This window comes from Sparus aurata, chromosome 22 (genome assembly GCF_900880675.1).
Source record: "Sparus aurata chromosome 22, fSpaAur1.1, whole genome shotgun sequence".
Classification (NCBI taxonomy): Eukaryota; Metazoa; Chordata; class Actinopteri; order Spariformes; family Sparidae; genus Sparus; species Sparus aurata.
Genome location: NC_044208.1, coordinates 6,680,273 through 6,706,742, shown reverse-complemented (window position 1 = coordinate 6,706,742; position 26,470 = coordinate 6,680,273). Strand labels below are relative to the sequence as shown.

General features: G+C 42.0%; 2 protein-coding genes across 5 annotated transcripts in view; both read left to right on the top strand.

Annotated features, from left to right (window-relative positions):
• The first annotated feature begins 9,523 nt into the window (after nt 1-9,523).
• On the top strand, nt 9,524-13,004 carry LOC115573560 (uncharacterized). 2 transcript variants are annotated; one of them, XM_030404378.1, is made up of 4 exons: nt 9,524-9,784; nt 10,614-10,889; nt 11,612-11,793; nt 11,881-13,004. In XM_030404378.1, exons 1-4 carry the CDS (start codon nt 9,655-9,657, stop codon nt 12,301-12,303), a joined length of 1,011 nt encoding a protein of 336 aa, XP_030260238.1. In that variant the 5' UTR covers nt 9,524-9,654; the 3' UTR covers nt 12,304-13,004. The 2 variants fall into 2 exon arrangements, with proteins under 2 accessions (XP_030260238.1, XP_030260237.1); XM_030404377.1 differs by having other exon boundaries at nt 11,612-13,004.
• A 2,825-nt stretch (nt 13,005-15,829) lies between these two features.
• Nucleotides 15,830-26,470, top strand: part of pex7 (peroxisomal biogenesis factor 7) — a 63,892-nt gene continuing 53,251 nt past the window's right edge. For 2 of the 3 annotated variants that reach the window (XM_030404276.1, XM_030404278.1), the window contains exons 1-6: nt 15,830-15,968; nt 17,448-17,592; nt 18,420-18,477; nt 18,843-18,993; nt 19,086-19,163; nt 19,269-19,377. In XM_030404276.1, coding sequence (XP_030260136.1) covers nt 17,484-17,592; nt 18,420-18,477; nt 18,843-18,993; nt 19,086-19,163; nt 19,269-19,377 — 505 coding nt within the window. In that variant the 5' untranslated portion in view covers nt 15,830-15,968; nt 17,448-17,483. The remainder of the gene's footprint in view (nt 15,969-17,447; nt 17,593-18,419; nt 18,478-18,842; nt 18,994-19,085; nt 19,164-19,268; nt 19,378-26,470) is intronic. The other variant, XM_030404279.1, reaches the window with a different exon arrangement.

The window sequence follows — 26,470 nt, the reverse complement described above, 5'->3', positions numbered from 1 at the left end:
GCTAATGAGCTCGTTAACAATACGCAGTACAATAGAAGTGCTATGAGACATGTAAAAGGGGTTTGTTTTGTTTGTTACTGAGTTCAAAGATAGAGCTGCAGGGTTCTGAACACACCTCTCCCTGGTACCCACCAGACCAGAGGGGGCAACACCATCCCCAAACTGTCCCTACAAGGTTGGGAGCCCGGAATTGTCCAACATCTCTTGGTATGCTGAAGCATTCAGAGTTACTTTCACTGGAGCTAAGGGGCCAAGCCCAGCTCCTTAAAAACAACCCCACACCATAATCCCCCTCCACCAAACTTTACACTTGGCACAATGCAGTCAGACAAGTACCGTTCTCCTGGCAACCGCCGAACCCAGACTCGTCCATCAGATTGTCAGATGTAGAAGCGTGATTCGTCACTCCAGAGAACGCGTCTCCACTGCTCTAGAGTCCAGTGGCGCCGTGCATTACACCACTGCATCCAACGCTTTGCATTGCACTTGCTGATGTATGGCTTGGATGCAGCTGCTCGCCATGGAAACCCATTCCATGAAGCTCTCTACGCACTGTTCTTGAGCTAATCTGAAGGCCACGTGAAGTTTGGAGGTCTGTAGCGATTGACTCTGCAGTAAGTTGGTGACCTCTGCACACTACGCGCCTCAGCATCCGCTGACCCCGCTCGTGGCTGAGTTGCCGTCGTTCCCAATCGCTTCCACTTTGTTAAAACACCACTGACAGCTGACTGTGGAATATTTAGGAGCGAGGAAATTTCACGACTGGACTTGTTGCACAGGTGGCATCCTATCACTGTACAACACTGGAATTCACTGAGCTCCTGAGAGCGACCCATTCTTTCACAAATGTTTGTAGAAACGGTCTGCACGTCTAGGTGCTTGCTTTTATACATATGTGGCCATGGAAGTGATTGGAACACCCACTTTCAATTATTTGGATGGGTGAGTGAATACTTGGCAATATAGTGTATGTTATTTACACCCTATACGGAGCTGAAATCTTCACTGAAGCTGCAAAGCTAAAAGTGATAGCATTTAGTAATTACTTTGTTATATTTTGTTTTTATCATCTCGTTTGTTCGCCTGTTTTGTTGTCTTCCTATGTGCCCCTTGTCTTTTTCCTGGAGTGGCAACTGCTTGTTTGTTGCTGCACAACTGAATGTTACATACATTGAAATAAGTGTATTTGGTTATTTTTTCACGTTTTAAAACAATAAGACTTCCCTAACATTGAGAGGGGATAATGACTGATTTTCATTTATGCCCAAATACCTGCACAACTAATGACATTCCCATCAGCCTCAGCTCTACTGTCTCGGTACCTGTTGACTGTATCGGACCGCTGTTTGTACTGGGAGGCTCCCAGGTGTGAATGTGTGAAACAGCATGACTGTGCAGAGAGAGAATGAGAAAGGAGGTCGTTCCTGCCCTGGATAAATAGAATTTGGAGAAAAACAACTTGAGTGCCAGTGAATGAGCAATCCTCCAGTTTACTCCAGAACAATGAGCGAGGAGGAGGACCGTCCGAAATACCACAGAAGAAGGAGGGAAGTCGGAGAAAAGGAGGAAGAGAGCGAAGGACCCGGAGAAAGGAAAGCTGCCCGTCGTGTCGTGACTGCGGGTGATTTAGAGGTAATTAATCAGAGGGAGCGAGAGAAAGAAAAGGGAGCAGTGAGCGAGAGCAGCGCTAGGATGTTGGAGAGGCAGAAAGCAAGGAAGTAGTGCACGGCGGCTGGAGTGTGTGTGTATAGCTGTCAGTGTGTGTTGTTGACTCAGGCGGCAGGCGAGCACGACAGCAATTGTTTGGTTTCAGTCTGTGAAGTCAGATTCTTAGAGTCGGAGTCCAGAGCAGCCCCTCTGACCGACTGGTTTACTGACTGGATCACATCACATACAACCATCTAACCTCCATGCAGTCCACAGGTCAAGAGTAAAATCTTTGTTGAGACACCTCAGCCCTCGTTCAGACCGGGTATGAATGGTTAAGACAGGTGTGAATGAGGTCACGTTTGAGATCCGATCGCTGAGACCACATTCAGCACATTCTTGCAGGTACAGTCTGAAGAAGAAGACACAACAACAGGCGGAATGGATTACATCCGATTTCAAACTATCCAATCATTTAACTAGTAACCACTAAGTCACCAAACTCCCTTTAATATTGCACAGTTTTAAAAGGGAGTTGAGTGAAGAGAAACTTAACAAACTGTTCGCTGAAACGGCTTTGAAAAAATTCTAAATCACTGGTGCCTTCTTGTGAAGTCTGCATTAAATCAAAAAGTTGTTTGTCTCCTTGTAAAAAGTTAAAAAAGCTAAGCTAGTTTAGCAGCTGATTGAACACACTGTTTCAGTTGCTTTCACCATTTGCACTCAATTTATTGAAGAAGTCAACATTCTATTGACGCTTAAGATGTCAAATTTTACCAATACAGTAGACAGTGAACAAATATAGGCTACTTCTTTGTCTCCTGTGGGTTAACGTCCTGTGTTTGACCCAACCATCCACCCCATCCTCTTATAGGTGGACGCTTTTTCTATTTCACCTTACTTCCTCCTTTGCTGCCGTAATAATTACTAAGACCACTAGAGGTCGCTGCCTAACAACAAATGTAAATATGGATCATAACAAGCTCCTCTCACAGTCAACATATTTGGATGTTTTTTGATGAGGACAGGCTGGACTTAAACATTTTAAATCAACGCACCACATCAGCTCATATGATTTAACCTTTGGTCTGTCAGTGAAAATGATAAACATCATCAAAGCATCAATTTACAACTTAAATGTAAAATTAAACATAAATTCTGCCTTCTGTGTCTTTTTTCAAAGTCCAGGAACAGTGTGAAGTTTGACACGGTGCCAATAAGCCGCTGTGTTTGCTCCAGTTGAGAGAAAGTGCAGGAAACTTTTTCTTCCAGATAGCGATCAGACGGGCTGAATGGACAGAACTCCCTTTGATTTTCTACCAAATCAGCTTCAGGCTTAAACTTAAATGGATACCAGCGTCAGTGTGTGTGTGTGTGTGTGTGTGTGTGTGTGTGTGTGCAGTGGTGGTGTGAGATCCTGTTATGTAACGAAGGCCTTAGAGTTAATGAAAGACACTAAAATGCACATGAAAGACAAGTCGGGACACACACAGGCCGACAAGCATGGACATTCATACAGTCAGGAGCACATGAGACACATGTGACACACACACACACACACACACACATCCACTGGTTCCACACACACTCATACACACAGTTAGGTGTCTCATAAAGATTAACAGGAGAGAACGTCAGGAACGCTAAAAATGTGGCAGGTGACAGTTTACAGTGGACATGTCAACCTGCGAGTACGTGCGTGTTTGTGTGTGTGTGTGTGTATGTATGTGAAACACTGAAGAAACTTAAGTGAATTATTAATGTTGTCATGCCTGAGTTGAATTTTAATCCAGTCCAAAATAAATTGGATTCCCAGCTTGGTATGTTGGTTATCGTCACACTCTTTTGATTGAGGTAGCAACATTTCCGCGGTTGTTTCCTCACTGCTGATTCTGGGGTCATTCAGCTGTCTTTTTTAATTGCTACAGCCGAGGTTTTTATCTTATAGATCTGTGATTAGAACATTTATAGGAAATCTGCCCATTTGCTTTCAGACAAAGAGTCAGATTTGAATATTGATACCACTCTCTCTGTCTGTTGAATATAAGCTACAGTCAGCAGCTCATTAGCTTAGATTAGCACAAAGAGTAAAAACAGGGGGAAGCAACTTGGCTCCATCCAGCGATAACAAAGTTATCTACCAGCTCCTCTAAAGCTAACTCTAACGTGAATCATGGTATATCTTCTTTATGTCTCGTTTGATCACATCATTCCAAAACAAAATGGTAAAAGCAACAATTTGCCGTTATATTGGGCCCAGCACTGGGTTGTACCAGCAAGTTCAAACTCAGCCTGAATGTAAGTTACACCTTCAATCTTACACCTGCCCCTTAGTAGGTGTAAAGTCCTCTGTAAAGGAGTGCAATATGGCCATGCACATCATATTAAAAGATAGGATTTCACCGGCTGCTTGGCGTCAAACTTTGACATTAGACACAAATGTTATAGTGTTGGCAAGCAAACATCTGGGTAAGATAACTTTCTAATTAACAACCAGCTGCTAATTTGTAGCCCTTGTTTTTTTTTAAACCAGCTGTAGCAGCTTGGAGTATAATTACTACCTTATCACAGTGCTTTGTCCACGTACCTATTGTTGTTTGTTGATTAAAGATAGTTAACAGAATGATTTATTTTCACAGGAAGTGAAAATGCCATTTTCTGCGACAATATTGTGGTTAGTTTGGACGTTACACCAGAGGAGTTAAGATGAACCTCATCTGCACTGTGGTGCAATCAAAGAGCGGCACAGATTTAGTATCTAACTAACTAGTTTCCATGTATTATAATCTAAAGTGGCACTATGTAGATTTGGACTTTTTATTTTTCATTTTAATGTTAACAATATTTATGAGGTAATAATACAAACTTTTGTCTAGAAGTGAATAAACAAGCTGTTCTCAAAGGAAAATAAGGTCCCAGAACACTGTTAGAAAGGTGGCAGGGTCCGCCACATATAAACAAAGTAAGTAAACAAAACAGTATGAAATTGTGTTATCCTTTAAAGTCAGTCAAGTTTATTCACTTTATTCAATAATGAAACAAAGAGAGTTTGTGAATTTAGTTCTTTTAGGCAGAATAAAATCACTCAGGATCCCTGAAACTACAGAGTGCTCCTTTAAGACAAAACTTACACAGAGCTGGTGCAACGAGCAGCTGTAGCCGAACTTCATGAATTGTTTGCTGGTTGCCTGGCAACAGGGTCCCCGTTTAAACAGCAAGTTGTCATTTCCACACTTCAGTTTTTGTACAGATTAAATAAACATGATATAATGTGTTGATACGTAAGTGAACTCCAGAGGAGCTGGCAGGTAGGATTTGTTACATAACGAGGCTAACGGTTTCCCTTTATTTCCAGTCTTTATGCTAAGCTAAGCTAACCAGCCGAGAGTGGTACCAGTCTACTTACACACAGTTACTCTCTGGAGGAGAGCACATCAATGTATTTCCCAAAATGATGAGAGTGTGTGTGTGTGTGTGTGTGTCTGTGTGTGAGAGTACGTGCGTTCGTCCAAATAGCAGACAGGGGTGTGTGTAATTACATCTCTTTTGGCCAACAGTGACCCATTTCTCAGCCTCGTCTGGGCATGTGTGTATGTGTGTGTGTGTGTGTGTTCATACATCTGCTCCCACGTCCTGATCACCCCATTCCCAAGACACTGCCAACACCCTGGGGCGCACGCACGCATACACACACACACACACACACACACATACACACACAGACACACACACACACACACACAGAGCTGCTGCTGTCTGCTGATCACCCTCCGCTGACTGTTGCATAAGAAGAGAAAGGAGAAAATAGAGGAGAGGAAACGAGAGATGGAGGGAAAAAGAGAAAGAAAGTGAAACTGAGAAACAAAGAGAGAAATGTGAGGAAATAAAAAGACGGAAGAACAAAGAAAACAGGACGGTTTTCTATCATTTTCTTAGCCTCTGTCATTGGTCAGCTTCTTTTAAGTTCCCCTAACTGCCTGAGTTTGAACTTCTTCAGTTATTTACAGAGAATCTTTTCCTCAGAAAAACCCAGAAACATCATGAAGAGTGATTTATATAATGTTTTGAAAATGTCTTGTTCATTGGAAACATCTGGCGGGAAAACAAAGCTGAACCACAGAAGTGAAGTCACAGACGCGACATCCACTGCAGCCTGTGGTGTGTGAGTGTGTGTGTGTGTGTGTGTGTGTGTGTGTGTTTTAAGGGTTATCTTTGTAGACTTCTGGAGAATCTACTTTTAGACCTGGTGACCTTTGACCCCTGCTGCTTTATTTAGGCTAGTAAACAGTCTGGGAAACTAGCAGGGATTTCCCCAACTTGTGTCGGTGTGCGTTTAAAGCATGAACTGAGATCTGCAGTTATCAGTCATAAAAGAGTATCATTTATTTCTCCAAATTCTGTTTTGCTTTTAAACTTTAAAGGTCCTATTTGTAAAAAAGTCCATGTCCGAGTCTTATTCCCAACTCGACACGCGCCGATGCTTTGGGTTGGTGAGCGACTCGACCTACCAACCTAATGTGTCAGTGTGCGACGAGTTGGGAAATCAGCTTTCTTACAAATTTGAGCTGTAAAAATAAAACAGGGAAACAGCTGGGAAAGGTCTTGTTATAACAGTCACTGTGATTCAGATTCAGATTTTGAACGTTTTTGCAGATAAATCAATAAAGTAAGGAAGTAAGTATCATAAAAAGTCTGTGATTAAACTGTAAAAGTGTCTTTAGGACAGCACAACTTCAATCAGCCACTGTCACAGGCTCCCTCAAAGACTGCAGGGGTGGAAGAAGCGCTCGTCTTTTACTTCGCTTTGTCAAAGTAGTCTGTTACAAGCAAATATTACGTTTAAAAGTACAAAAGTATTTACAGCAAAATGCACTCAAACTATTCAAGTAAAAGGATGTTTGAGAGAGTTATGTTATCTGTCATATTATTGGAATGTTAACACTGGTGTTTTATCATCTGAGCAGCATTTTATCCTCTTGTAGCGGGTGGAGTTGGAGTACATTCTTTACTATTTCCTATAATGTAGGAAAGTGCCATCTAGAGCACAGTGTCATTGAAAAAAAAAACCCTAAAGCCTAACCCTAACCCAAGTTTGATCCAGTAAAAGACAATATTTCCCTCAGATTTGTGATGCATTGTATGAAGCATGCAACTGAAATTCCACTGGAGGCAAAAGTTTTTTAATTTGTTCCTAATGTCTTCATTGAAAGCTGGGATGAGAGAAACCAGACACAGTTATTGTTGAAATATTGTGATAAGCTCACTCGTCCTCAGACAGTCTCTACTGACAGACGTTCATGTCGTCGCACAAGAAAAGTAATAGAAATATTTGTGGCAGTAATTAAAAACGAGGGCTGAGAGAGAGGTTCAAACCCTGGATGGTTGGTTGTTGGTTGTTCTGAAGACATTCAAACATCATTGGCAGTTTAAGAGTTGCGTTTGGGCCCTGGACCACGAGGGTTGAAAGAGGTTGTACATTTCTCTAATATTGTGTTGTTACTATGGGCAGAAAAAACATCTAAAAGCAACACCTGTTTTTGGAATATGAGCAGTTCATGTATTTATATATCTACTCTATTTTTTAGATTTACAAAATGAGCAGATGGAGGAGAAATTTGAGCATTTATATTAAGTTTGGTCACAGGTATAAAAGTAATATTTCGGGGGAACCTCTCTCAATTTATTGCAATGAATAATCTGAAAGTGCTCAATAAATACAACCAGTAGATGATTATATCGCCTAGATACATATGTCTTAGAAATATGATTGATCATGTGGACATCTCCATCTTCTAACTGTACATGATGCTGTTATCAGATCAGACCTGACTGCAGAGCTCAGGACATTTTAGAGCGGTGTCGCCCCCTACAGGCTCTTAGTGAGACCTGCAGCCGCACAGAGCAACACAGAACATTTACGTAACATTTGCATATTGGCATCTTATGAAGCTTTTTGCATTGAAAAGACATCCTGCTTGCATCTTTGTAGCAAACAGGAACTAATGTAAATGTACCAAAGCACCTAACTAATGACAAGAAAAAGCCAGCCTGTTAGTGTGAACACACTGAGAGAAGAAGAGGCCTTTAATATTCAACAGTCAGACTCAGGATGACTAACAAAATAAAATACATACAAGAAATACAAACAAAATACCTCCCAAACAATGTCAGATTAAAAAACAACAACAAAAAAAAAGATTTTATAAGTAAATATATAGAATGTTTGCTGTTTTTTTTAAATGTGACGTATGTGTGTTCGGTAGTTGGTTTGTATTTTATTTTGTTTTGTCTCATTAAAAATCTAATTCAAAAGTAAGAATAGGATAAAATTTTATGGAAAAAAATGCTACATTTTGGTGGCATGATTTCTGACCTGCTGTAAACCAGAAGAGGCTCTTTTCATTTAAGTAAAGTATCATGACAGCAGTGTAAAAAGTACATCTCCTGTGTTCAAATTCTTACCTGACCAGGAGTGCATAAATACTGTCACTGAAATACACTTAAAGTCACAAAAGTAAAAGTACTTGACATGCAGAATGGGACATTTATTGGGTTATAGATGCATTCATTTTGCAATTGGTAAATATTATGCTTATTCAATTACCACTATGTAGCTTAATGATATCTGAATCCACAAAGTAACTAGTAACTAATGTTAGCAAAGAGTGATTAAAGTAACTCAATTAAAATTTGAGGTATTTGTTTGTACTTGGGTATTTCCATTTTCTGCTATATTATACTTCCACTCTTCATTTTGGAGGTAAATATTGTACTTTTTTCCAGGAGAAGCCCCCTGCACTCCCCCTCCTCACAATCCTCAACAGTGTCTCTTGTGGACGCCTTCAGGTTTGTGGCAACCACAATCTCCGGGGACCTGAAGTGATTCTCACACATAGACACTGGCCGGAAAAAGGCAGAGTAAAGGTTGTACCTCCTGCGACAGCTCAGTAAGTTCAACTTGCCTTAGGAGCTAGGGCTAGCATACAGTCTGTTCTCTGCACTTCCATCCCCGTCTGGTTTGGATCTGCACCCAAACAGGACAAGAACAGACTGCAACGGACAATCAGGTCTGCAGGCAAAATAATTGAAGCTGACCTGCTCTTCATACAGGACTTGTACCGGTCCAGGGTCAGGAAACTGCAGACACCTCACACCCCGGACACAAACTGTTCACGCTCCTCCCCTCCGTCACAGAGCACTGTACCCCAAAATGATCAGACACGGAGACAGTTTCTTCCCCCAGACTGTCACTCTGGGCCTCACCTGGCCTGGGGCCCTTTGCTGCATGTAACCCTCTTTCTCATCCTGTTTTGTCTGTCATCTTTCTGAAGCTGTCCTATAGATAAAGCAAAAAAACAAGGAGAAAACTCTGCAAATTTTTTAAAAATTTTATTTAGATACTGCTGTAAATTCTGCACTTCTTACAATTGCACTACCCTCTACATATTAGTCTTAATTTTTCAATTGTATATATCTATATCTATATACCTATATCTATCTATCTATCTATCTATCTATCTATCTATCTATATATATATATATATATATATATGTATACATATATATATATATATATATATATATATATATATATATATATATATATATATATATATATATATTTAAATTCATTTTCAGATTTATTTTTTGTATTAATAACCTGTTGGTTCATTGAGTGCAAACTTAGTCAGAGTCATATTTCTTGTTTGTGTGCACATGCTTAGCAATAAAGCTGATTCTGGTTTTAAATCTAAATCTAATCGTGGTTAAAGTGTTTTAACTTTATGCAAATTGCCTCTGAGACGCAATCGTGACGTACTATAGTGAGAACCAATAGCGGCCGTTTAGACTCGCACCGGAAGCGGAAGCACCCCGTTTTTTGTCTGTTAGGAAACAGAAGAAGAAGAAGAAGAAGAAAGAGGAGGAGGAGGAGGCAGTTGTTGTTTTTCGGAGACCTCGGCTGTTTTCTCCTCCTCTCGCTCCTCTCCTCCGGGAGTGTGCGACAAAATGGAGTACAAACTGATAATGGCGGTGTCCGGCTTCCCCAGCCTGTACGACAGCAACTCAGTGACCTACAGAGACCTGAACATGAGGAGCGAAGCCTGGAGGCAGGTCGCTCTGATAGTCGGGGTCCCCGGTGGGTGTCCGCTCCTCGTCCCTGTAACACCAGTGTTTCCGTCAGCAGCTTAAATAGACTGTGTGGAGCTTTTAGTCGCTAAAAAGATTACATGTCAGATTTGTTATGGACCCTCCCTGTGTCACTGTCATCGTTATGTCCTGCCTTTCCAAATACTGAAGAGTTTCACATTATGTTCTTTTGTTTTCTTCAAGGCATTTGAAAGTTACAGAACTACAAATTCCGAAATGTTAGAGGTTTTCAAAGCTCAGTGTGTTTGTGCCCAAACTTTTTACTGCTTGTGTTGTAAAGAGGGGGTAAAAAGCTATCATCTAAAATGCCACGGGTGCACTGAACCAGTATATTTTGAATTATTAGTTATAATTTTAAAATAATAAAGTTTTCGCTTTTGCTCGATATTGGACCACTCATATGTCGATACCAGATAATGACATTTTTAAATTTGTATTATTTTGTTTGCTTTGGGGCGACACTGAACCTTATGGCAGCACCACTTTGAGCAGCCCTGGAGTGAAGTATTAGAGGATGAAGCCTCTTTGTTTAAAAATGTATGTGCTTAATTTGTACTCACAGGACGACAGTTTACGTTCAGAAGTAGCTAAATTAACAAAGTCAACTTTCAATGTGTGCAGAAAGTTGTTGTCACTCCTGTACCTCTGCATCACATCGCAAAAGATGATTCTCCCAGGTGTTAAAGTGAAGAAGGAACATCGGTGCAGCTTTTTTTGGCAGTGTGAGAAGTGCTGCTTTGAGTCTGTACACTGGATTTGTTGAATATTGTCTGACAAAATTAAATGTTGAAGGTGTACCCTCCGTCTGTCTTCATCAGAGTCTGAGTGCAGACGGAAGTGGAAGATGCTGAGGGACCAACACCGGAGGGAAAGGCAGCGGGAGAAGGAGCGACGCGAGAGCGGCGTGGGGCTCTTCAACTACAGGCCGTGGAGATATTCCGCCATCTTGTCCTTTTTAAACCCGTTTATTGACGCCAGAGCCGCGGGCACCAACGGCTGGGCTCTGAACCCGCAGCCCCCTCGCTTCGGGACGTCAGACATGGTGGGCTGCAGTACGACCACCGAAACACGGAGCGATGACGACGAGAACTACGGTGTGTGGCTCTAGATGTGCAGAATTTCCCCAAGTGTTGGATTGAGGCCACAGGGGCAGGGGGCTCCTGCAACCTTAAAACCAGCAACTTTAAAGGAACAGTTCACCCAAAACTTTAATTCAGCAATCATTCCCTTCATGCTGATGGAACGTCAAGTGAAGTGTCGTAGTTCACAGTATATTTCTGGAGCAAAACAGAGTTGCAGCTTTCTCCTAAACAACTGAAGTAGCTGGAGACTTGAGGGACAACAACCTTCCGACATAGGTGCATAAGCTCAACCGCATGTCCAAGATGTAAATAATGTCTTTTTTGAGCAATTTGGGATCCTAGAGCTTCTGGAGACTTGGATCACACCAGATGGGCTGCCATTTTTTTTTTAGTTCTTTCGGTTCAGTCCTTCAGGAGAATGCTGCAATCCTGTTTTTCTGTCAACCTCCGGAAATATTTTGAGGGTTATGAAACTTTACTTTAGTCATTCCAAAACCCAAAAACTCTTCATTTACTGTCAGAAATGACAACGAATATTTAGACTTATTTTTAGACATCTAAACACAAGCAAATAATGTTTTTGACATAGAAATGGACCTGTAAGTATAGCCTGTAGTAAAGCCCTTATATTGAATATTAAAAGACACTGTGGCTTTAGACACACATAGAGTAGCTGTGTGGTTCTGTAGCTGTGGGCTGAAAATGAAATGTGATTCTTGTGTCTGTCCCTGTAGGCATCGCTGTAGCAGACGCTACAACAACAACATTTTCATCGTCATCATCGTCAGAGTTTGTTCAGAGGAAGCGGCCGTCGTCGGCCGACAGGGACGTCATCAGACTGAAAGAAGCAAAGATTGAGGTGCCGTCAGAAGCTTCCGCTCCAGACTACAGTATTCAAACACAACAGGCCCAACAGGTTAACATGAAGGAACTGTTTGAGATGATGATGCAGTCAGTTACATCTCTAGCCACGTCCTTAGCTTCTTCACACTCTTCCTCGCAGCCCTCAGACCAGCTGATGCCTCCGGCGCAGTTGTCCCCCGCAGGCCTGCAGCCGGACCTGCAGATGCAGCAGCCGCCCTGCAACACGTCCAGGCTGAACCACCTGAAAACGGAGGAGCAGGACATCGAGGAGGTGGAGCTGCTGGACCAAACGGACGAAGAGGAGAGTCGAGACGCATCCCCGCGTCTGGCCCGGGGCTGGAGGAGGAGCACGGACAGTCTGCTGGAGGAGTACCTGAGGAGGATGGAGGCCAGGGAGGCGCAGAAGGACCGGGACGTGGACCAGAGAGACGATGTCACGCTGTTTTTACTCAGCCTGGCTCCGGCCATGAGACGGCTTCCTGCAGAGAAACAGTCATGGGTCAGAACCAAAATACAGCAGCTTCTACACGAGGCCGAGTTCGGTCCGATCAATTTCCAGTGACTCCAAAATATTAAACTTTTTTACAAATGCTGTATGAAGTGTGGACTTCAATAATAATTTAATTCACCTCCAGAGGAGTCCCCATCGTTTTTATAATGCCGTACTATAATACTTCTGCTTTCCTGTGTTTTTGTGCTGTTTTTAATAAAATACTCTCGAAACGGTCACTTTTGTTTTTATACATGAATTATTCACTAAAGAAAGTGAAGTAAACATTAAATTAATCTGGCTTAATGTGTAGGACAGGAGCACTTGAGGTATCTGCTCATTGATCAGAAACAGTGAAATATATTGATTTATATACAAAACACATTACAGCAGATTCTTAATGGGAAACAGTTGTGTTGTTTACACTGACTCTGACCAGACACTGCCCTCCTTTTTCCCCGAGGCTGTTCAGTGTGTGTTCTATCAGGTGTTAGTCTGCAGTAATTGGTTCAGTTTGTGTGTGCTAAGCTAATGGAGCCCAGGTTCATGTTCAACACAGCGTGGCTACATATTACAGCCAACTGTGTTACACTTTGTAATGTGTATGGACATGATATGCTTTCTGTGTGACTGTAACATTATGATTGCTACTGAAACTGAAATGTACTGGATGCATTAGCCTAATTAGCATACACAGATCCTGTAGCTCATTTAACCACCAGTGTCTCAAACGTGACTAAAAAGGACAGAATAAAAATGAAATGCTGATCATTGATTGCGGCCGAGCCAATGGACGCGTTTGTCATTTTGTCAAAGTCTTCAAAAATTGAGTTTTCTGTCAAACTCATAAAAGTCTTCACATTCAACAACAGAAACGTGTGTAGGGACTGACTGTTATATTTTCAGTGGCAATCAGGTAGGAGTTAATTCTACCGTCGGGTCTGCTCCATCTGAAATCAGCTCACTTTGAACTACATAAACATCCCACATGTATGTAAAGGCCTCTATCGTTGTCTTCGTATCACTCATGGTGCCAACTTCAGAGGATTGTTTTTTTGGCCAGTTATATGCCTCACACAGTCACAATCACTTCCTAAACTCCCTCACCTCAACGTTTTCACATTTAAATTGCTTTACTTTTCAAATTATTGGCCTCCATTTGGCTGAGATGGCCTGAATAGAATTCCCAAGTATGCGTAGGATGCGCACTTTTCCTAAAACTTGTATTTGGCTGCAGTTGTGAATCTTATTTAGATCGTTTTATCACAAATATGTTGAATGTCATGATGCTGACGATTTATTATTAATATTGTGATGATTTTTTATTTACGCTAATATATTCTGATTTGGCCTAAAACAGAGTCATTCAAGCCGCAGCACGAGGCGTCTGTCTGTTTTATGTGCTCACATACAGACAAGGTGAGGGCAGTGAGGAAAGGCCTGCAGATTTACACTTGTTAGACTTTGGTTCCCCCTGGTGGCAGCATCAAGAAGACTCTGTAGATCAGGGGTCACAAACCTTTTTGAAACTGAGAGCTTCTTCATGGGTATTGAGTCATACGAAGGGCTACCATTTTGATAAACTCTTTTGAAATAACAAATTTGCTCAGTTTGCCTTTAGTTATATATGATTATTAATGATTAATGATACTCATCTATGTGAATACACTGATCATGTTAATGATTTCTCACAATAATTCTCAACAATGACTTAACAAGGTGGGAAACAGATAATATCAATATTCAGTTCTCATTTTTAGAACAGGCCTGACCCCTGCTGTAGATGCTCTGACTGTACCTGATTCTAAGATATGCATATCAATCAATCAGAACAACACCATCAATCAGATTTATAATAGAATACAATTACAAAAAAATGTATTCTTTTCATGAAATAGCATGAATATCGTACAGCCAATGTATGTATGATTCCTTACCCTTTATACTTCCCAGCTATGAAGGAACCACATATTAAATGTATTGTCACATCTGAAACTGTTGCAAATTAGCATTTTGATTAGTTTGTTGAGTGCCAATATTCTGTCTATAAAGATATATATATATATAATTAGCCTCATAATATCACAAATGATTATTGTCAAAACAACACAGGGAAATTAGCCATATTACAGCAGCAAAAAGGACAGCAAAAAAAGAGAGCATCAATCATAAACAACTGTAATAGATAACTGATTATACTGTAAATATACGTAAAAAAGAGTTAGAAACAGTATAAACAATACAAATAAGATAGAAAAAACTCAACAAACATTGACACCATTTCACACATGGTGGGGGCCACGCTCTGCTGGGATAATAGCTTAGCTGTAGCCCTCCTTTTCCCCCACAGCCTGCACTGAGACCGGTGGGCATCCCAAGACCTTCTTTGTCAATTTGTCAAGTCTCTTCCTGTCAGCAGTCGTGATGCTGCTGACCACTCCAAAGAAAATGGCCGATGCCACAGCAGAGTCAAACAAGGTCTTCGGAAGAGCCCCCTGCACTCCAAAGGACCACCTGAGACTCCTCAGCAGGCCCAGTCTGATCATTATTCAAGCTTAAGTTTTTTTAATTCATACAACACTGTTCAAAACAGCCCTTCAGCAGAGTCTTGAACTCAGCTTGTGGTCAGAAACAGACCCGTCCCTGTTGGGATGCAAACTGGCAACTTCCGTATCTCAACGGCTGAGCGCAAGCACACTGAGGATATCTGAGGTTACAACCACTACAACTACTTGTCCCTTATTGCTATGAGCATCGATTACATGGTTTGTGTGAGAAGGAGGTTGTGGTGCTGGTGACAGTAACCAGAGTGGAATTGAAGACGGGTGGTTCCAATCGATCACCTGCAGCGGGTCCTTCTTCAAGAGGATCCACCATAGAAATAGCTGGGAAGCTACACCTTCCTTACAAGTGGTCACAAATGATCATTACTGAATTTTCATTTTTTGTTGATCTGCTCTCTAAAATGGATGATGTGTGTTTACCTTCCACCTCATGCCATATTTTCCCATGAGGATGCCACTGACCGCCCTTTTCTGTTGCAGGAAACTAACCTTTAACTGAGGCTTTTCATTGGCCTCGACCTTTAAGGAACTAAGGACATTTACTCAAGTACTGGATATAGTACAATTTTGAGATACTTGTACTATTTTACATGTTCTGCTACTTTATACTTCCACTTGGAAGCAAATACATTTATTTGATAACTTTGGTTACTAGTTACTTTGCAGATTACATGGAGCATCATAGCCACAGTGGCACATTTTTGAATCAATTCCTTTTTGTGGCAATCAGAACGTTACATTTTGACACAATATCTTTACTTTTATAATACTTTTGGGTACTACAGCAGTCACCATCGTACTTTAATGTAAGTTATTAATAAAAGGTTGAAATACAGCACATGATTCAAGACTTGTGCAGATTTAGGGAGAAGTTATGATTATCATCATGTTTATTGTGTAAAACAATTCAAAAACATGCGGTATCAGACACTGGTTCTGTCGTGTTGGGGAAACATCGCCATCTACCGAAACCTCGCGAGACCTACAGCTGCACCCGCTTTCATCCGGGTAGTTTGGGTCAGCTGACCAAAACACGGAAGCAGTTGTGTCTGTGAAGCTGTCAGCTGGCTCAATGAGGAGAAACTTGTCGTTTTTTTGGATTTAATGAGCTGTTCCTGTTAAATTTGACAGTTTGAGAAGACGTTAAAGTCAGAGAGTGTTCTTCTGTCATCGGTGAGTGCTCAGCGAGTCATTACCGGTTGTCTGTTTCATTTTTTAACGTGCTGTATGGGTGCTTTGATCAATCTTTTGAGTTATGAACCAACTGGAGGAATATTTGAGTTACCACAAGATATGTGAAGTATCTTAACGATGCATGAATTTATCGCTAAACTGTAAACTCTAATAACTAATTCAGCTCACTGTAAGTTATGTGCAGATAGTACAGTAAGGGCTAAAAGACCACATCAAATAAACAAAGTTTGAGGATTTTTGACTTTAGGATCCTACTAAATGTGTTTTTTTTTTTTTTAATTTAAATGTGAACACACTCTCATTGTCATGTATTTTTTGTACATGTTAATTATCATACAAAGTTCAGCTTTGATCATAATAAGCCACGCAGCAAGTATTAAGCTGCTTGTCCATTTAAGCAGCATTATGTAGAAATTGGCCATTTGGTGTGATTTGGCGCCCCTCACAGTGTCTGAGTGCAACACCAGTGTCGTCACTGCAGATCCCAGGTCTGTAATGTACGCGTTAACTACGCAGACTCATAATGTCATAACACCATTATGTGTTGAAAACGGAAACATGTTTGTAATGCCAAGGGCTGGGTACCGTTAAAATACTTTTGTTACCAATACCTCGACTTGGATACCAATTTCTTAAAGTTACTTTTATGGACAGCAATTCTAAAAAATTATTTAAACAAAAGATCGTAATACGTGTATACGCAGTGAGCCCTGTCTCTGAGCAGAACCTGGTGTTTTCTGAGACAGCCAATGATTGACTGAGACAGCCAATCACCAGCACTATGAGATCTTGATGATGATTGTCTGGGTGATGATTGTGAATTAATCAGGGTAATGTCTTAAGAATTAAAAGTAAAAATTCTCTGATTCCAGCTTCTTAAATGTGAATATTTTTCTGGTTTTCGCTCCTCCTCCATGACAGTGCGCTGAATATCTAGTGGACGTCATCTTGGGCTTTGGGAACACTGACGACATCTTTCACTATTGTCTGATGTTAAATGACAATGGAAATATTCCTTAGTTGCAGCCCTATTTAACATTTAATTTCATTCTGTCGTTATTCTTTATTCTTTTGAAGGAATAGTTGTGCAAGCGTCTGCTTCCTTAATTTGATACTTTTCTCGTTTCTAATCGAACGTTTTCATTTATATTCAAAGTTTTTCTAATTTAAACAAAAATGAAACCAATGAAAATCACACAAAGGTTTTTTGTATATTAATTTCATACATTTTTTAGAATCAGTACTCATATTATTACAGCTAGTCTATTATGGCATTTTCATCAGCAGCAGTTGTGTGGTGTTTGTTCTCCGCCTACTTGGAGCAGCTTTAGGACTACAGTATAAGCAAGGCTCGTGATTTATCTGTATGACGTGATTCCCTTTGATATCAGCTCTCACAACTTGCTATTATGAACTTTGCTAACTCCTCATCTCTAACACAGTTCTTGGTGTTTCTAGCAGGAAGCCCGGTTGGGCTGCAGGCGGCTGCTGAGGATGGTGAAGGTGTTTTGCTGTCAGGCTCGTCATGGCTACGCCGTGGAAGTGTCTCCGTTCATCCCCAGCAGAGTGGCCTGCGCTACCTCTCAGTACTATGGCATAGCTGGTTAGTAGAACATAGAATCCAAAATCAAGAATGAATGTAGAAAAGTTCAGATGAGATGAGAACCTTCTGGCTGTGAGGCGACCCCGCTAACCACCGCACCACTTATCAAATCTGAATCTTATTAAACATTATGAGCTTTAAAGACTTAATTTAGATGGGTATCACCTTTGAATCTCAACAATGTAGTTAATGTTCTCCGCCTGGAGAGACACCCTGATATGAGCAGCAGAAGATAAGAAGGGATAATTACATTTATTGGACACATTAGAATTATAAGGGCTTCTTGCCTTGGCTGCTATATCCCTCTGCATCATTATTAAATGTTGATATTATATACAAATTAAACTGGGAAATTCTCATGAAATTCAATGTGACACAGCAAGAGGAGAGTCTGCACCCGTGAACTACAGAAACACTCACAAGTTGTGGGTTTTTAGGTTTGGACTTCCAAGTCGACCACAGAACCGACAACAGCCAAACATATCATTATAGCCATTATGGAATTGATGTCAATAAGTGACAGACGATATAATCTGTCACCAGTGATCTTTGTGACTTTAACTGATGGGGGCAGCGGCCATTTTACACCCATGTCTGCTTGTTATCATAAGCAGGAACAGATGAAAGGTTTGATATGAGATTCATTAGGACTGGAACTTACTGTATGTGAATATTGTGCCGACCAGGAACCAGATCCACCACACTTTATTGTTGTTCCATTCATTTGTCACATGTTTCTCTCAGTTATATTTTGATAGTACCGATAGTAGTATTTTGATAATCTGATAAAATTAACCAAAATAAATACATTTTTTGCATATTTGTAGGTTGTGGCACCCTCCTGGTTCTAGATGAGATGGAGACAGGAGTTGTTCTTGTGAGAAGGTAAACTTTTTTTCTTTCTTTCTTTCTTTTGTTCTTTTGTTCTTTCTTTCTTTCTTTCTTTCATTCGTTCGTTCTTTCTTTCGTTCTTTTTTCTTTCTTTCTTTTGTTTATTCGTTCTTTCTTTCTTTCGTTCTTTTTTTCTTTCTTTCGTTCGTTCGTTCGTTTGTTTGTTTGTTCGTTCGTTTTTTCTTTCTTTCTTTCGTTCTTTCTTTCGTTCTTTCTTTCGTTCTTTCTTTCGTTCTTTCTTTCGTTCTTTCTTGCTTTCTTTCTTTCTTTGGTTCTTTCATGCCCTTGATAAATTTGTGAATGTAGTCTCCGTGTTTGTGAGTAGATATAATGATACAGGTGTTGTGTGTGTGTGTCAGCTGGGAGTGGAGTGACGGCCTCTTCGACATATCCTGGAGTGAAACCAACGAGCATGTCATGGTCACCGGGGCTGGGGATGGCAGCCTGCAGCTGTGGGACACGGCCAATCACGACGCTCCGCTGAGAGTGGCCAAAGAACACACGCAGGAGGTAAAACACGCACACACGCTACTCGCTCACAGAAGAAATACAACTGTGGGAGTCGTCACGCGGATGCTGTATTGTGACTGTGTATTTTGAAGGTGTACTCTGTGGACTGGAGTCAGACCAGAGGAGAGAACCTCATCGTCTCTGGATCGTGGGATCAGACCGCTAAAGTGGTGAGTTCTGTTTGTTTTTGTACTTTTTTTTTTTTTAATCTTTGTCTCCTCTCAGTTTCTTTTTCTCTCCCCTGACCGCCATGTGTTTTTGTTTCCCACCCACAGTGGGACCCCGCTCTCAACCGGTCGCTGACCACACTCAGGGGTCACGAGGGGGTCATCTACAGCACCATTTGGTCGCCTCACATCCCGGGATGCTTTGCTTCAGCCTCAGGTGAGCCCACGCACAAACCCAGGCTGCAGGGTTTTGTTTTTAGTGAGTACTGGAGAAAACAGAGAGAAACATGGGAGAAGGAAGAGAAACATAATTTCATCAGTGCTTCTATATTTCTTTTGGATACGCAAGATGCAGAAAGTGCAGCAGCACATGGAGCATGATTAGCAGGATCAGTGATTCTGTCTGATCTTTTTTTGTTCTGCTAAATTTAATCCCAATACTGATTCACTCAGCTGGTTTGTTTGTCTTATCACTAGGTGGCGTCGCAGTTCTATTATTGTGACAGTGCCTCCGCTGTTTCTGCGGCACAACTTTGCTTTATTCTATTTATTATGTCTGCACTTATGGAGCGATATGTGTATTTCAGAGTTGGTAGTAGTCATGCTGGAAATATTAACAAGGTTCCATTATTTTTGATATCTGTATTTGTGAATTGTCTTTTTAGATGAAGGGTTTTTTAGTGGTATAAGGCATACAAAATGCAATAGATTGAAGTTACAGCTGGATAAATACAGTAAATTACCCCACAAATAAATGATGAAATCCGTTGAAACAGTGTGTTCCAACAGCTGCTTCATGTTGGCAGGTAAGACACTTCGCTTCAGACACAGAAGCAGACATGCTGCCACAGACTGAAACTTTTTAAAGGAAACTGATCACTTCACGTTTTGCATCCAGTGGTTTAGAATTTGTCGTCGCCGTTTCATGAGGTTTGTTAACTTTCTCCTCACTCGACAGCTCTCACAATCGGACGCTCTGGAGAGGGAGTCTGGTGATGGGCTGCTTTTTCTTGTCGTCTCTCTTCTTCTCCTCCTTTTTCCTCTTCTTCTACTTCTTCTTCCACGCGGGAAGTCAGCTGAGTTTGCAGTCTGCCCACATATGTAAACGCACTGCTTAAAGAATGTGGTCGCATGTGGTCTGATAGATCGGATCTCAATGTGTCTTAGGGGCATTACGTACATTACAGATGTAGCTGTCCACTTGTGATCGGGTCCCTGAGGATGCATGTTGATCCCGAGTGTGAAAAGGCCTTCATGTAGGAACTAGTTTGGGCTTTCCAACCTGTTTACATTCAGTGAAGAGCAAATCTCCTCATAACACTTACTTTATGTGTAGGCTAAGCCTGAGCTGAGCTAAGTCTATGTAAGAAGACTCAACTATAACCACACCACATGAAAAATGTCTTCAAGTCCTCCTGTACGGAAAAAAATCAACAGGACCTCAGTGATAGAGATTGTAGCAAAGAGGTAGAGAGCCCTGCTGCTGGCTAAGATGCAGCTCCTCGTCTTCTCGCTCCATTGAGGAAGCGAGATATAGAAACGAGCTTCATTCAGAAGACGATTAAGCCGGTGAGTTCGTACCCAGAGGGAGAGCTGGGCTTATCTTATCCGCTTGTGCGGGAGAAAAAGCTAACTTTATCAGAGGGGTGGAGCCGCGCTGGTGATGGATGTGCGTTTCGTCGGCTCTCGGTTCGGATTGCAGACCGGCTGGAGTCAGACCGCAGCAGCTGTCCTCAGTTCACTTCGCGTTACGTCCTCAAACACGTCGGCTAATGAGTTTCGGGTTAATTGGTTTGCGAGAGCGAGCGGAAATCTGTGATGAGATTTCACAACCAGGAAGATGATAAAGCTCCTGTAGCTCAGGGGGGTTATTCTTAGCTCAGCCACGTGACCTTTAATGTTTCATCGTCACAGAAATAAAGACAAAAATTACGTTGCGGGGTTAAGAGAAACAACATGCAGGTCTAGTTTCATCAACCAAATATACACTCTGTTGATTACAGATTAAAATAAGTGTAACTTTTAATTGTCTAATTGTTGCAGCTTTGGGCCTGAGATCTTTTTTTGTATAGTAGATTGCAATAATTAAAATTTGAAGGTGCAACTGTAAGACTTAAGATTTTGGGAGAATGGGGTTACATTTTATTTTGTCTTTATTTTCCTCTTAACAAAAATTACAGTAATCATATTTCATAATTAAAAGAAATAATTGCGGTACTTAAGTTTTCAATTCTGGCTGCAAATGATGATTACTTGATTAATCAATCGCTTTGTTTTTAAATTTCAGAAAGTACTCGAAAATATCCCAGGGTATTTATTTTTATGTAAAACAGAGAAAAGCACCAAATCGTTTGATTGACTCTGATTAGGTTTCTGTGGTAGTGTCTCATGCTGTTGATGCTGTTGCAGTCACTTTAAACACGAGAATCATTTTGTAAGTGAACCACTTGGAGTTTGTTCTCACAGATTTTCATAACGCGGGATTGATTCAATTCAAATAAACTGAATAATGGAGTCCAAACAAACTTTACCACACTAGAATACAATAATGTGAACACACCGGCGGAAAGCCGCTCCGCTCGAGATTTATTTAAAACAAAATTGAATCGCAGAATGCAGAGGTTAAGTGTTTTTCGTTGGGTTTCAGACCAGCCACGCAGAGCTCAGTAGATCAGTGAGCAGATCAGATAAGTCCTCTGGTGGAGCTCTGGAGCGCCGCTAAATGATTTACTGAGCACTGACCTCCATAATGAAACCATTACTGTGGACAGCTGCTTACTTCCATGTTCACATTTGATCTGATGCATCAACCTGCCAACAGCTCGGCCAGACAGCGCTGCAACAAAACAGCCTGTCACAGTCACAGACAGCTGAAAGCTAAGACACACTGTGTCCCTCACTGTTTATGGTTTATTTAGTACTTGTTTAATACCAAACGTTGTGGCTAAAACAGTCTTAATCGAGTAGACTGTGTAGCTTTGGACGTCCTGGTAAAGTCTTTTAGGCCCCAGTTGAGTGATACCAGAATATGAGATGAGATAGAACTTCATTTATCCTGAAAGACATGTTTGTGCCAAAGATGGTCAGCAAGTATACAGAGTAATAATAATACATGGCCGCAGAAGTCATGTAGTGTTTCAGTGGTCCATTTTTTTGCCTTGTAATTGGGGACAATGGCAGCAGGCCAAGAAAGACATCTTCCATCTCCTCCTGGAGGTTCCTGAAGTTCCCAATCCACATGAGATCTATAATCCCTCCAGTGTGCTCTGGGTCTACCCGGGGTCCCCCACCAGTTTGACGACAAACCTGGAAAGCCTCCGAAAAGAGACGCTGCAGGGTCTCTGCAGATACGAGACACTAACACGCCCTTTTCTCCCCATTCCAGTCTCCCTCTCTGTCTGTTCCTGCCTTCTTCTGTCTTTGTTTCGCCTCGCTACGTAGGTTGAAATCAAGTCTTTTGATGTTGGAAAGGCGACGTGCAGTGAGGAAAAGTTTAGAGAATCCGTAATTTCCCTCGAATGCATCAAATCAGAGTAACGGGCCCGTGTCGAAAAAAGTGAAGAGGAGAAAGTTCAGATGTTTGTGTTTCACATGTAGGGAGGAAAGGTCAAAAGGTGGAATAAATACTCAAGTAAAGTACAGATGCCTGAAAAATGTACAGTAACGAAGTATTTGTCATTTTGGAGAAGGAACAGCAGCTTTACTCCAAGCTCTCTCTGGAAGTCTGAGGGTGTCTCATGATCACTGACACCAAGTCGCTGTTGAGCTTTGAGGTCAGCTCAATTTTGATTTGTAGCAACCGTCACACAGTGTCAAGAGTCGGGTGTCAGATTGTTTGTACTTCAAATTGCTGGCTACCTGATAATGACTGGTGACCTGTTGCTTTGTCACCGGTATTGTGAACGCACCGTAATACACGGCTCGAACACCCTACAGAGGAAACTCATTTTGACCGCTTGTGTCTGAACTCTCATTCCTTTGATCACTGATCAGAGCTCATGATCACAGATTAGGGTTGGAACTTGGTTCGTCTGGTAAATTTAAAGCTTCACCTTCCGGATCAACTTCTTCTGAACCCCAGCCACCTGGTAGAACCTCAGGATCCATTTTACTCACACTGGTGAATACGACCTGGAGATACCTGGAGACCCGGGGCAGCAACTGACTCCTAACCTGGAGAGAGCGACCTAACAAGCTTCTGTGGTAATAACCCTCTATTACAATCAGCGACAGACAGCTTTTCAAACAGCAACTATGCAGGTGTTTAAATTCAGTTTAAAACAGCTTTACAAGTACTGAAGGACAGACTTCATATCCCACTGGTACTTTCATACCTGCCTGATATTGTCTGTTCATTGTTTGTCCTTGGTTTGTCTACTTCTACTGTGGTTGAGTAGACTATGTAAGTTAATTGTTTAGTTATCTGAATTCTTTAAGTGTATTTATTGTTAATATTTCCTTTTTTGTTGTGCTATAGATTCTGAGGCTGCACACAGTATTTCATTTGGAAAATTGAGTGGATGCACTTTGCTGTCTGACTTCCTGTCTGGCCCCGATCTGCTCTGTGCAGACCGACATGGCTGTGGTCAGCTTCCTTAAAAGCGTAATGTGTTCTCCGGAGAGCAACTTCTTGGCGCTGCCGATGGAAACGCGAGCATTGTCTAGAACGACCACAATCAGCGGGCGTGACAGCCCTGGTGGAGTCCGGGGGATACAGTGTGTTTCTCTAGATTGCACACTGCACAATAAGTCAGAGAGGAGTTCTTGTGGTAGTGATTTCACCCCCGAAACCACTGAAGAAACCGACCCGGGTCCAGGCTGAATTATTTGGGGTCGGGTCCGAAAGTGAGCTTGGAAATGAGAGACGAGCTGTTTGTGTCAAAGCCTTATTAAGCTGCGCAGTTGACGGGTGGTTTACTGCAGCACCCTGAGGTGATGGTCAGGAGCTCCACTCTGCTTTCTGACCTGCAGCAGGAGCGATACAAAACAAGAGCAAATTACCCTCCGTGTTTATCTCCCTCTGTGTTGCTGCAGCCTGCTTCCATTCTGTGCAATTAACTTGAACCCAGTTCAGTCGTTTATCTTGCTTCTGCTCTACTTTCTCTTTGTGATTCTCGCTCTGTTTCTTTTTTCTTTCCGCCGTTTTTGGCTCTCTTTTAACTTCTCTCTTCCCTAAAGGCTCCGTCACTTTCCGTCAGCGCAACAAAATTGTCCTGCATTCAGAAAGAAAAGCGGCGGCTCGGACGAATGTAATGGGGAAATACCGAGGTGCTGATGAGACGCTGTCGGAGCCAGTGAGTCCTCCACAAAAGAAAACAGGCAAAATAAAAAAGAGCCCCAGCTACATGCGGTTGGGAAATGTGTGATACGTTTATGGTGAAACTCTCCTTTAGCCTGTAGGACGGCCTTTATGGCCGTGTGTCACATTTTCTCTGTTGGAAGGGCATTGTAGGTGACAATGAGCTGTCCTGTCTTTTTCGTTACCCTTCTTTTGAGGTACCCAACACACTAATCCAATAGTAAAAGGTGGAGTTAAGATGCAGAGCACTGATTGCACTGAAGTCATTATGTGTGTTTTACGAGGGGTCGTTTGTCCTCATACTTGCAGAGAGAGAGAGTGTGTCAGAAAAAGAGATGCTGGATGTGACAAAGCCGATGAAGAGCAAGTTTGTACATGATGTCAGTCTGCCTGCAATGTACAGGAAAGGTCTCAGTGTGTCAGTTTATAAATGCAGCAGCTTCTAAAGAGTCAAAACCAAGAAAAGTCTCCACCTAACCCTAACCCTAACCCTAACCCCCGACCGCTGAATCACAAAACAGATCTAGGGGTTTAGCTACTTTAATTATGGGTTACACACAGGTTCAAAGGGTACACTCTTGAAAGTACAGGTGGAACTTAGGCTTAAATGAAGTTCAAGCGCTGGAATTAATTAAATTGCCAGTTGAAGAGTGTAGCAGTGTGCAGAAGTGTAGCAAAGTTTGAATAATCAAACTTGCGTTTAAAACGGTGATCCTCCACCAATGTGCACCACCCGAGACAAAAACCAAAAACCAAATGATCATGTTTTATAGCAAGAGATCCTGTAGAACGATTTGGTCATTATCATGAATCCTTTCCACTGAATTACTGAATAATCATCCAAAGCTATTGTCCAGCTTGATTTGTTATTGAGCCTTTAACTCGACCACCGAGCGGCTGCTGTGTGTCTGATGTTCAGCATCTGTGTGTGCTCTGCCAGAGGGTAAAGTGCTCGTCAGCCAGATGATGTTCTGCAGAGCCCCAAAACACACACACACACACACACGCACACACACACACACACACACACACACACACACACACACACACACGCACACACGCGCACACAGTCTTGTTAATTCTATGTGTGGTTTGTTTGTGTTTGTTCAATGATACCAGGTAGAGTCTGGTTAAATAATTGATAGCAAGCATCCATCAGACACACACACACACGCACACGCGCACACACACACACACTCTCTAGCCTCGAGGGAAACTTTAGCACAACATGATCCGTAACTGTAGCACTCAAAAAGAGTGAGACAAAATGATGACGGACAAGAGGATAGAGAACCACTTTCACACACATGCGAACCATATCTGAGGTTTCACAGCTGTGATAACAAACGCACACACACACACACACACACACACACACGCACACACACACACGGATGAACAGGATGGATTGTGTTGATGGAGGGGTTCTGTCTCACATCAGATTGGTGCTGCTGCTGCGGCTGCAGGCCGGGTCACAGCTGAAATGAGAGGACGGACAATGATCGATAGATAAAGAGGAGGAGAGAGAGGGGGGCTTCCCGTGATATCACACTTCAGAGTTTTCTTCCGAATCAATAAGCTGTGAGAAGAAGTCAGTAACACACGTTGAATGTATTTACTCTCCATAGCTGTATCACTTAACATGAGAAAGGACGAGAAAGACAGACGGTGATGCTGTGGTGAGAGACGTCAGGGGCTGCTCAAGGGTCGGGCGACATCTAACGAAGTGGCATATGAAGATGGCTGCAGTGAAACAGTGAGAATGATGGCTACATTGTTGGCAGGGTGGTGGGCGGGCGGGGGGGGGGTCCTATGTGTTTCTAAATCTGAGGTAGTGTGTCACCTTAGAGTTGCTGTAAGGCTGGAGTTGCTCATCGGCTCACCAGTGTAGCAGAGTTCTTTAAGGCAGGTCTTGCCGCCCGGCAGCCATCTTGGCAACATCCCTGGGCTGTTCTGTTGGGTTGTCAAGACCAGGCTTCTATCTAAATGAATGAAGAGAGAGTCATAACTT